Here is an 11,103-nt window from a genome sequence, read left to right on the forward strand (position 1 = left end):
CATGTGGGATCTTCCCGAAACGGGGCACGAACCCGCGTCTCCTGCATCGGCAGGCGGACTCTCAAGCACTGCGCCACCAGGGAAGCCCAGCCCCAAATTCTAACCACTCCTTTAAGTCACTTTTGTGAACTTCCTCTAACTCGATTAGAACTCTTTTCTTTTGCTCTGTCAGTTTAATTAGTAAGCTCTCAAACACAAAAGTGGGTAAAGTTTTTCCTCCCCAACAATTCAAAACAACGAAATTAGCTATTTCTCTCTTCACCAGTGAGAGAAATAACTAATTAAATGGTTTGAACAGTGGTTCTTAATCCTGGATAGTTTTTATTTTTAAAATAAATTTAATTATTTATTTTTGGCTGTTTGGATCTTTGTTGCTGTGCACGGGCCTTCTCTAGTTGCAGCAAGCAGGGGCCACTCCTTGTTACGGTGCAGGGCTTCTCATTTCTCATTTCAGTGGCTTCTCTTGTGGCGGAGCACAGGCTCTAGGCACTCTGTCTTCAGTAGTTGTGGCACGTGGGCTTAGTTGCTCTGCAGCACGTGGGATCTTCCCAGACCAGGGCTCGAACCTGTGTCCCCTGCATTGGCAGGCAGATTCTTAACTATTGCGCCACCAGGGAAGCCCCAATCTGGGGTAGTTTTTAAATGCTGCTGTCCGGGCCCCTGAAATTCTGATTTTATTGGCCTGGATAGGACCTGGCATGATTATTTTTAAAAACTCCTAAAGTGATTTGAATGTGCAGCCAGGGTTGAGAACCACTGGATTAGATGTTGTACTCTTTATTAAAGACACAAATTTCTTTTTCAGTTCATTTCTAATTAACTGGCCAACTTTTTACAGTTCACCAAATACCGAGTTCAAATTTTTATTTTTTAAATTGGTTATGCAACAAAGTTTTAAGCAAAGTGAATAAGCGTCCTATTTATGACAGTGTTTTAAGCTACCTAATTAAAAGCATTATATATTTAAAATTGAAATTGAATATTTTTAAAAACTTCTAATCATCACAATTATAGCTTCCCAAACTACTGAGCAATCCTGTCCCCAAAGATAAATATGACAATGAGAAGAGATTTGAGAATATAAATATTTTAATCATTCACATAGCAAGCTCAGTATGTTTCAAATTCTTTATTATACATCATGGTTGCACAATTTGAGGCTGGTTAAATACAATTGTTTTTCAATTTTTCTTTGAATATTTTCCAGATTACTACATGCAAGTGACCATGAAAATATTTGGCATTTTAAAATTTTGAAACTCTGAACAGGCACTTACATGAAGGAAAACATTACCATTCACAGATATCCACATTTAAAATAGATGCTCCAGCACATGGTACCTGGAACCTTTTGCCAGTTAAGAAGTTGGTTACTGACCATTTTTCAAAGTGCCATAGTAGTAAAACAGGCTTAAAGAAATGTAATTTGGGTTACTTAGCTTACCCATAAAGTAAAGTTAACTGACAAGACTTGCACTGAAGTATATAAAAAAATATTGGTACAAAAACCAATGAACCGTAAGTGAAAGTAGTTTCACACAACAGGCTTCATTTTAGTTCCTACACCCCACATTTAGTGTATTTGCATCAGACCCCATGCATAGCATAAAAACAGATGACTGCAACCTTCGTTCTCAGAGGCTTTGAACAATACTTGAATTTAATATTTAAAAAATTTAAACAGAGTGGATGAATTAGTTTAAATTTGAGTTTGAACTAGTCAAGTTTCCAATTTAACAAACATGAAATTGTCGAGATTTGGGTAACTACATACTTCACCAGTTCTCCTGAGTCCCCCCCATCCTCAAATTTTCCCCTGAAAAGGGAAGAGAATATTTGCAAGAAAATTATATTTGCATATATGTGCTAAAAAGATTCCTTAAATCAAAAAAAATTTTTTTCAAAGTATTTATGGAAAAATTATATAGTTTTAACAAACTAAAATGCCAACATAGAGTCAACTCCACATTGCAGAAAACATACCATGGTACCTATCTGATAGTAGTAGCAAAATGGTTACTTAATGTGGTACCCCCCCCCAAAAAAGAGCTGCAATGACATGCCACATAATCTCTTATGGAAAAAAATTTAATATTCATACCACAGAAGACTTCAAAGAGAACAAAATTCAGGAAGCCATGAAATGGTAGACTCAGAGGCACCTACAGCGAAACACTCGTATGCATTTCTCAAACACGTATGGAAAAACAAAAATGTAGTTTTCAAAAATACTGAGATGCCATGTTTTAAATCTTTGCAGGATTAAGGGCCACTCAGGTTTTTCTAATTTTATTTGAACACAAAATGTTTAATTTTTTGCATGTAGAGAATAAGAGGTAATCATTAGCATGAAAAAGGAAAATAAAAGAATTTGTAATCAACATTATGCAGAAAGAAAGCAAAATTACAAATACCAACCTACTCACATGAAAATCTTTAATGTTTATGCTGATGTACAGCTGAGTGCTTATCATTAAATGAAAGTATGTGGTTAAAAAAACAACAACACGGCAGTTTAAGAAAGTTCCAGTGTTTCAAAGAAAGCACTTTTTAAATGTATATACATGAAGAACATTTAGTTATGTCATAAAATAAACTCAGCACTGTAAGATAAAGGAAGACTATCATAAATGGGGTTTTGGCCTTTTCCCCGCCCTACACGCTGCGACCATCTTTAACCTGCTGATCTTCAATCTCAACAGATATAGGAGTTTTCTTCTTTTTTTTCTCCTATTCAGTTCACATTTCAGGCTGCTCAGCAGATGCCTGCGATTCTGGCGATTCAAATCGCTGGTGAAAGTTTGTTCTCTGTTTCCTCAGTTTTTCAGGAGCTTTTCTCCACAAAATTATCTCCTAGAGGACAAATGCAAGACAACAAATTAATGTCCTCATATTATTCCTTATATTTTCACCATAGAAATAATGCCACTTCCATTTTAACCATAACAAAACTAACTTCTTCCCTACAAAAGCCCTCCTCTTTCCTTATTGACTCACCTTCTTCCAATTCTAATCTTGGGCCTCCCCTTCTGGCAACTCTGCTCCCCCCCACCCCACCCCGACCAACACCCATGCATGCCACCACTATGAATCCAATCTGGCACAAAGTTCTAGCTATTACTGCTTTAAAGAATTCCTAAAATCTACCTTTTGTTTGTTGTTCCACTGCCCTTATCCAAATTCAAGCCCTTGTCACTTCAACCTTAGATACTAAAATAGCTTCCTGGTAGATGGCTCTCCCTCCCTTGCCTGATACCCCTTTCTAAGCTATCCTTCCTATCACTTCCAGATTAGTCTAAAACATTGCTTGGATGACTCTTCAATAGTTCTCAGTTCCTCCAGGATAAATCTCCAACCCGGCATTCAAGCCATCCATAACCTTTATCCAATTTATCAACATCGCTCTCTTCCCTACCTAGACCCCAGTACCCCACCAGCCAAACTGGGTTACTCTCTGCGTCTAATGCACTTCAAATTAAACTTTCCCTCCATTTTCCCCTTTATATTCTTCAAATCCCTCTTCCTCTGCCTATCTAAGTCTTACCCTAACCAATACATCCTGAGATCTCTTCTCTTCTAAATTCTTAAAATTACTTGCTTCATAAAGTCATGGCAGGCTGTTTGTTTTTTAACCAACATAGCAGAATTTAAACATCCAAATGAATGCCCGTGGAAAGCATATACTTACTCAATAGGGCCACAATATGTAACTGATTTGGAAATTGTAAATTTCATATAATCTAATTTGAAATTGTAAATCACCTATGTTTAATTATACAGCATTATGGCAGCATTAGCAGAGTAACTTTTCTCTCTTCCAAATTACTGTCAAACTATTACTTAAGTTTTCTGTTGATTATACAATCTCTCTCTTTCCACATATCGGCAATGTGAGGGCCTTGAGGACAAACCATGTTTAAAAAGGTAGCTTTTGTATTCATCACAGTACTCAACACAGAATAATTTCTTTTTTTTTCCCAGAATAATTTCTAATTTAGTTTTGAACACTCAACTGACATTAAAATATTTATTAATCTGATTCCGAATACAGAAGACCATTCTAATCACAATCTTTTATTCAAAATTCACCAAAGGCTTTTAATTGATTTTCAAATGAGAACAAGTTTTATGATAAACATCTTATATTTAAAAAGTATTAGGGGGCTTCCCTGGTGGCGCAGTGGTTGAGAGTCCGCCTGCCGATGCAGGAGACACAGGTTCGCGCCCCGGTTCGGGAAGATCCCACATGCCGCGGAGCGACTGGGCCATGGCCGCTGAGCCTGCGCGTCCGGAGCCTGTGCTCTGCAACAGGAGAGGCCACAACAGTGAGAGGCCCGTGTAAAAAGGATTAGGGACTTCCCTGGTGGTACAGTGGTTAAGAATACACCTGCCAATGCAGGGGACATGGGTTCAATCCTTGGCCCGGGAAGATACCACATGCCACGGAGAAACTAAGCCTGTGAACCACAACTACTGAGCCTGTGCTCTAGAGCCCACACGCCTAGAGCCCGTGCTCCGCAACAAGAGAAGCCACTGCAATGAGAAGCCCACGCACCACAACGAAGAGTAGCCCCCACTTGCTACAACTAGAGAAAGTCCGCACACAGCAACAAAGACCCAACGCAGCCATAAATTTAAAAAAAAAGTATTAGGTTTGGGTCATCTCAAAAACATTTATAAGAGGATTGTTTAATTATGGAAAAATGGAACCCCCCCCAAATCCATCAAGTTGATGCAGTCATTAAAAGTGATAAAGGAAATCTTTGTTGATAAAGGAAAGCTATTCAAGACACTATTGACTGAAAAAACAAGGAACAATATGCATAATAATGATGTAAAAGCACATGTACAAATTTGTCTAGAAAACTAATCAAAATGGTGGTGGAATTTTTGTTGACCTTTTACTTCATTCTGTTTTTTATTGCCTGATTTTTTTTTTTTAAACAAATAGCAAGTATTGTTTTTATAAAAAACAAAGGTTTCAAGAGAAAAATAAAAGCCTTGCCAGGGACCTCCCTGGTGGTCCAGTGGTTAAGACTCCTCACTTACACTGCAGGGGCCGCGGGTTCGATCCTTGGCAGGGGAACTAAGATGCTGCATGCTGCAAAATTAAATTAAAAAAAAAAAAAGGCCCTGCCAAATTATAGCCCATTCTGGAGTCCTGCAGAATGACCGGGATGAGATGGATTACAACATAGTTCCATTCATGCTTACTTCTATATCATACTGTCAGTGTTTTCACTTACTTAGAAACCCCCACTTGCTCAGTACAATAAAGCTTAGAAAAGTGGCTGCTTTCCAGGTGTTTTCGGAATTGCCACAGAACAAAATAACATCTGGGTGGCACCATACCTGCTGCTTGAAGTACCTCCTGTCTTCCTCATCAACAAGGACTAGATTCAAAAAGTACCTTACTGAAAATTTTTTGTTCACATCTCTCATTGTTGGAGTTGGGTCATAGCCTGCTAGAAACAGTCTTATTGGAATTGATTCACCTGAAAGAAAAGCAATTTCCATTTAATTGTAAAGGATGATTAAATATATCAACAGCTACATAACACCTAAAACTAAGCATCATAGAGAAGACATTAGTGCTTCAGTTCCTCACAAGACAGCAGCATAACAAAAGCTTTAGACAAGGGTTTCTCAGCCTTGACACTATTGACATTTTAGGCCCGGTAATTCTTTGGATTATCCTATGGATAAGGTCCTATGCACTGTATGAAGTTCAGCAGCATTCCTGGCCTCTATCCACAAGATGCCAGTAGCAGTCCCCAAATATGATAACCAAAAATGTCTCCAGGCATTGCCAAATGTCCCCTGGGGAGGGGGGACCAAAATTGCCCCTAGATGAGAACCACTGCTCTAGAGCCAAAATGCCTGGATTTGAATCCCAACTCCAGCCAAGTCACTTAACCATCTGTTTCATCTGTACCATAATTTCTAATCATGTATAAATTCTTGAATGCTTATTACTAATTCACCCAAAGCAACAAACATGTTCAGAATGATGACATTCCTTCATTACCAAAAAGATTGCTATTCAGATTCTCATGGCTTCTCTTTTTCTAAGAATAATTATTTGCATATTCTGCTTTGAATCCTTTTTATGTAATACTTTTCTTATGTATATCTATTTCCTTAAAGATGTACAACCCATCACTTTACATAAAAATTTGTGGCTGCTGGAATTTTACAAAATTATGTTGCATAACACAAGAGTACCCACACAAGAGTCCTGGAGTCAGAAACCCCTGGACTCAAACTCCAACTGTGCAATGACTAGCTATTGAAGGAAACCAGAATATGTCACCGAAAATTATTGCTCTTCGACATACAGATTATTTTGAGCTGAAGGCAATTAAGCAGCAGCAAAAGCAGAAAAGAATCCCCTGTTCTGCCTAAAGGCAGGATATAAATTCTCCTTTTACTGAGGACAGCCTCTTTTCAGCCCAGGGATGGCACCAGAGGAATCTGCAAACAAGCCTACTCCATTGGTTTTCTCCCACATATTTACCTGCCTGTAGTTTGCCGCTCTGGGAACCCTAAACTGCTCTCCTTTGCCCAGTCATTTCTCTCCAAATTTATTGTTCTTTTGAAGATGCTATATAAGCTGAAATTCTAAGTCACAGCTTTGAGTTACTTTTTTGCTGAGGTTTCTCCTGGGTGATGTGTACTGCATGCATTAATCAACTGTTTTTCTCTTATTAATCTTTTTGTTAAAGAATTCCAGCTGAAAATCTAAGACGGGTAGAGGGAAAGTTCTGCCTCCCCTACAGTATATCACCTTTAACAAGTTTTTAACCTCTACATCTCAGTTTCTTGTATAAAATAAGGGTTACCACTACCTAACTCAAAGTGTGGTAGGGAACTTGACAGCACCTGAGAATACAATGCCTCATCTATAGTTGGTACTCAGTAAATGGTAACTACTCTTTGAAGTAATTACTAACAGAGTAAGAAAAAGCCAAAGACATAAATTTAAAATGATAAATACTGGCTTCATTATCTTAGACACTGAAAATTATCTAGTAAGGGAACTGCTTATTTTCTTGAGGGCTATATAAGAACTCCAAAATCCCACAGAAATGAATACTCAATTATACTGCACCTATGTTCAGCGTGAGTAAAAAAGATTTACAGAGAGAAACTACTGTAACAAAAGATAATTAAAATATTATAAATTCAGAACTAGGGAAGAGATATCCATAAATGTCTCTTCTAAATTTAAACTGAGTAAAAAATTAAACCTTATTTCAAACTAGGAAGTACTACTATAGCCTTCTCAGCATTTATACAAAGATGATCTTAAAAATCATTGTAAGAATCATTTTAAGAATTCACAGATATATTCACACTGAATAAATACTTTCAAGCTAATCTGCCATGAACACTGCTATCTGCACTACCTGTAACTTAAAAGTAAATGAAAACTGTATTACCTTTTACTGGTGCACCATCCATTATTTCATATTTAGCGATTGTTTCTGTTTCTGTTGTGGTACTGGGTCCTAGTGCAATAATATAAATGATATTAATTTAAATACTGCTAGAATATGATCTCTAGACTTATACCTTCTTCCTATTTTCTGACTACATTATTTTAGTACTAATTTACTTTCCCCTTTTGTGAAAATGTTGATCATTCTTTTCTATTTCTTGACCTACACTTACTTACCACCCACCTGAAGGTCTCACTCCCTTCCTCTCAAAGGTAATTCAGTAGACTCTTGAAAAACTGCAGGGGCTGGGGCGCTTGACCGTACACACAGGAAAACGTGTGTATAATTTATAGTCCGTTCTCTTTTTATCTTCCACTCCTCCCTATCCACGGTTCCTCCCTATCTGTGGATTCAACCAACTGCAGATCATGTAGTAGTGTAATAATTACTACTGAAAAAAACCCGCTATAAGTAGACCCATGCAGTTCAAACCTCATGTTATTCCAGGGTCAACTGTATACAGTTCAGAAATAATCTTCACAGACTTCCTTCTATCATTTCTAATATCTGCTAAAATAGAAACTAGCAATGCATAGCAGTGCACTGACATCCTAGTTTTCTCTGCAACACCCAAAATGTTTTCTCTTGTTAACTTTAACATAGACAAAACATCAAAGTGAATACCTGACATACATACAGTTCTTTTAAACAGTCAATGATATAAGTTTAAAAGGTACACTAAAACATATAGTAATGATCCCAATGTTGTAAAATATATAATACGCAAAGGCTAAGGTCTGTTCTGGATTATAAGTACAAATTATTTTTTATTTAAAATTTTCCAGAACCGAACATAATTTTTATAACTAGAAAAAAATGTTTAAATAAACAATTTCTTTTTAAACAACAAATGGGAACCTGAAGTTTGATTTTAATATCTTTAAATCACTTTAACTTTTTTTTTTTTTAATATTTTTTTTCCCAGTCTGTGGCTTGTCTTTTTATTCTCTAAACCATAGACAGTTTTTGGGTTTTTTTTAAATTAATTAATTAATTTTATTTTTGGCTGCCTTGGGTCTTCGTTGCTGTGCACGGGCCTTCTCTAATTGCGGCAAGCGGGGGCTACTCTTCATTGAGGTGCGCAAGTTTCTCACTGCTGTGGCTTCTCTTGTTGTGGAGTGCGGGCTCGAGGCGCGCAGGCTTCAGTAGTTGTGGCACGCAGGCTCAGTAGTCGTAGCGCACGGGCTTAGTTGCTCTGTGGCATGTGGAATCTTCCAGGACCAGGGCTCAAACCCACATCTGAGCATTGGCAGGTGGATTCTTAACCACTGTGCCACCAGGGAAGTCCCTAATCACTTTAACTTTTATTAGCAGGTGAAAAATGGAGATTAAGAAATTACAGGTATTTAAAATCATGACTACCAATTATAAATTCTTAAAAAGTGTTGCCTAAAATTCTTTTCAGCAGAAAACCAGCAAAGTTAAAGGGAACAAACTAAATCTAAATATTAATTAAAATCAGGGAATCCCCTAACGGTCCAGTGGTTAGGACTTCGCACTTCTGCTGCAGGGGGCACAGGTTTGATCCCTGGTCAGAGAACTAAGATCCCACAAGCCACATGGCGTGGCCAAAAAAATAATAATAATTAAAATTAAAAAGCAGTTATGGGGCTTCCCTGGTGGTGCAGTGGTTGAGAGTCCGCCTGCCGATGCAGGGGACACGGGTTCATGCCCCGGTCCGGGAAGATCCCACATGCCACGGAGCGGCTGGGCCCGTGAGCCTGTGCGTCCGGAGCCTGTGTTCCGCAACGGGAGAGGCCACAACAGTGAGAGGCCCGCGTACCGCAGTAAAAAAAAAAAAAAAAAAAAAAAAAAAAAAAAATACCGCAAAAAAAAAAAAAAAAAAAAAAAAAAAGCAGTTATGAACCAATAGAAGATTTGGGGGCAACTGGTCAGCTATCTGGAGAAAAGTAAAGTTGGATCCATAGCTGATCTCTTACATCAGGACAAATTCCAAATGAATTAAAAGTTTAAACAAAATTCCTAAACTATAGTGTATTACTTTAGTAGAATCAAGCACAGAAAATTATTTTTAGAACCTCAGTGTAAAAAAGGCCTTTCTAACTGTGGTATAAAACCCAGAATCCATAAGAGTAAAAACTGATAAATCTGACTTACATAAACATCAAGAACTTCTAGATGGCAAAAACCACCATAAGCAAGACAAAATGGGGAAATTTTGCTGCTCTTAATACAGAAAGAGGGGGACTTCCCTGGTGGTGCAGTGGTTGAGAATCCACCTGTCAATGCAGAGGACATGGGTTCGATCCCTGGTCCAGGAAGATCCCACATGCCATGGAGCAACTAAGCCCGTGCACCACAACTACTGAGCCTGCGCCCTAGAGCCCGCAAGCCACAACTACTGAGCCCACATGCTACAACTACTGAAGCCCACGCGCCTAGAGCCCATGCTCCGCAACAAGAGAAGCCACCACAATGAAAAGCCTGTGCACCACAATGAAGAGTATCCCCCGCTCGCTGCAACTGAGAAAGCCTGCACGCAGCAGCGAAGACCCAATGCAGCCAAAAACCAAAAAAAACCAAAAAAAACGAAGAAAAAAGGATTGATTTTCCTAATATATAAAGAGTTTCTACACATCAAAAGGAAAACACTAATAATCCAATAGAGATGGGGCAAAGAATATGGATAGGTGGTTTACAGAAAAGAAATACAAATGGCTTTTATACACATGAAAAGATGCTCACCCTCACTCAGATGAGAAAAATGAATTAAACTTTTTCCCCTACCCATGAGATCAGCTAAAAGTTTTATAACATCATGCTTATGAGAATACAAGGAGAAAGAGGCACCCTCCTACATTCATTGCTGGTAGTAATGCAAACTGGTACAGTCCATAAAGAGGAAAAAAACTGATAATAATGAATCGAAATTACAAATGAATATACCCTTGGAAACAGCAATTCCACTTCTAAGATTTTATCTTGCACACAAACCAACACATGTGTGAAATGATATTATTAACTAAAGCATTGTTTATAATAGCAAAAGACTAGAAACAACCTGTTATGTCCACCAGTAGCTAGTACACCTATTGAATGGAATACTGTAAGAAAGATGAGGAAGTGTTCCACACATTGATATGTAAAGAACTCTAAAGTATGTATTGTATATAACCACTTAACTAAAAAAAGGGGGGGGTGTAATATAGAGGCACTTGCAGGTATATGGATAAATACTTAAAGGATTTTAAAACTTACAAACATATCACCTATGATTAGCTGGAGTACATAAATAGGACACTTTTTACTGTATAATCGTTCACACTTTATTTTTGAACGATGTGAATTTATTATCTATTCAAAAATTAATTTTTTTAAAAACATAAATGAGTAACTCACTGCCAACAATATTAAGTATCAAAGTTAGTCTCCAAGGTGGATATTTATTTTAAGTTTAAACAATATTTTAAGATTTCAAAATTTCAACTAAAATGAATTTCAGTTCAAATACTCTTCAACTTACCAATTCCCGTGATCTCTTTTTTAATCAGTTGTAACTCCATGTGTTGGATTTTTATTCTTACTAATAAGAAGTAAATTTTTCCAACAATCACATCCTTTAAATGATACCTTTGGGGAA

At 37.6% G+C, this 11,103-nt stretch overlaps 1 protein-coding gene across 2 annotated transcripts in view; it reads right to left on the reverse strand.

Annotated features, from left to right (window-relative positions):
- Positions 1 to 1,116: 1,116 nt before the first annotated feature.
- The window catches only part of VPS26A (VPS26 retromer complex component A), a 26,287-nt gene continuing 16,300 nt past the window's right edge, over positions 1,117 to 11,103 (reverse strand). Inside the window, exons 6-9 of one of the 2 annotated variants that reach the window (XM_007454572.1) lie at positions 10,987 to 11,093; positions 7,443 to 7,511; positions 5,353 to 5,495; positions 1,117 to 2,853 (exon numbers count right to left, since the gene is read on the reverse strand). In XM_007454572.1, coding sequence (XP_007454634.1) covers positions 2,740 to 2,853; positions 5,353 to 5,495; positions 7,443 to 7,511; positions 10,987 to 11,093 — 433 coding nt within the window. In that variant the 3' untranslated portion in view covers positions 1,117 to 2,739. The remainder of the gene's footprint in view (positions 2,854 to 5,352; positions 5,496 to 7,442; positions 7,512 to 10,986; positions 11,094 to 11,103) is intronic. The other variant, XM_007454573.1, reaches the window with a different exon arrangement.

Source organism: Lipotes vexillifer, unplaced genomic scaffold, assembly GCF_000442215.2.
Source record: "Lipotes vexillifer unplaced genomic scaffold, Lipotes_vexillifer_v1.1 scaffold708, whole genome shotgun sequence".
NCBI classification, from domain to species: Eukaryota; Metazoa; Chordata; class Mammalia; order Artiodactyla; family Lipotidae; genus Lipotes; species Lipotes vexillifer.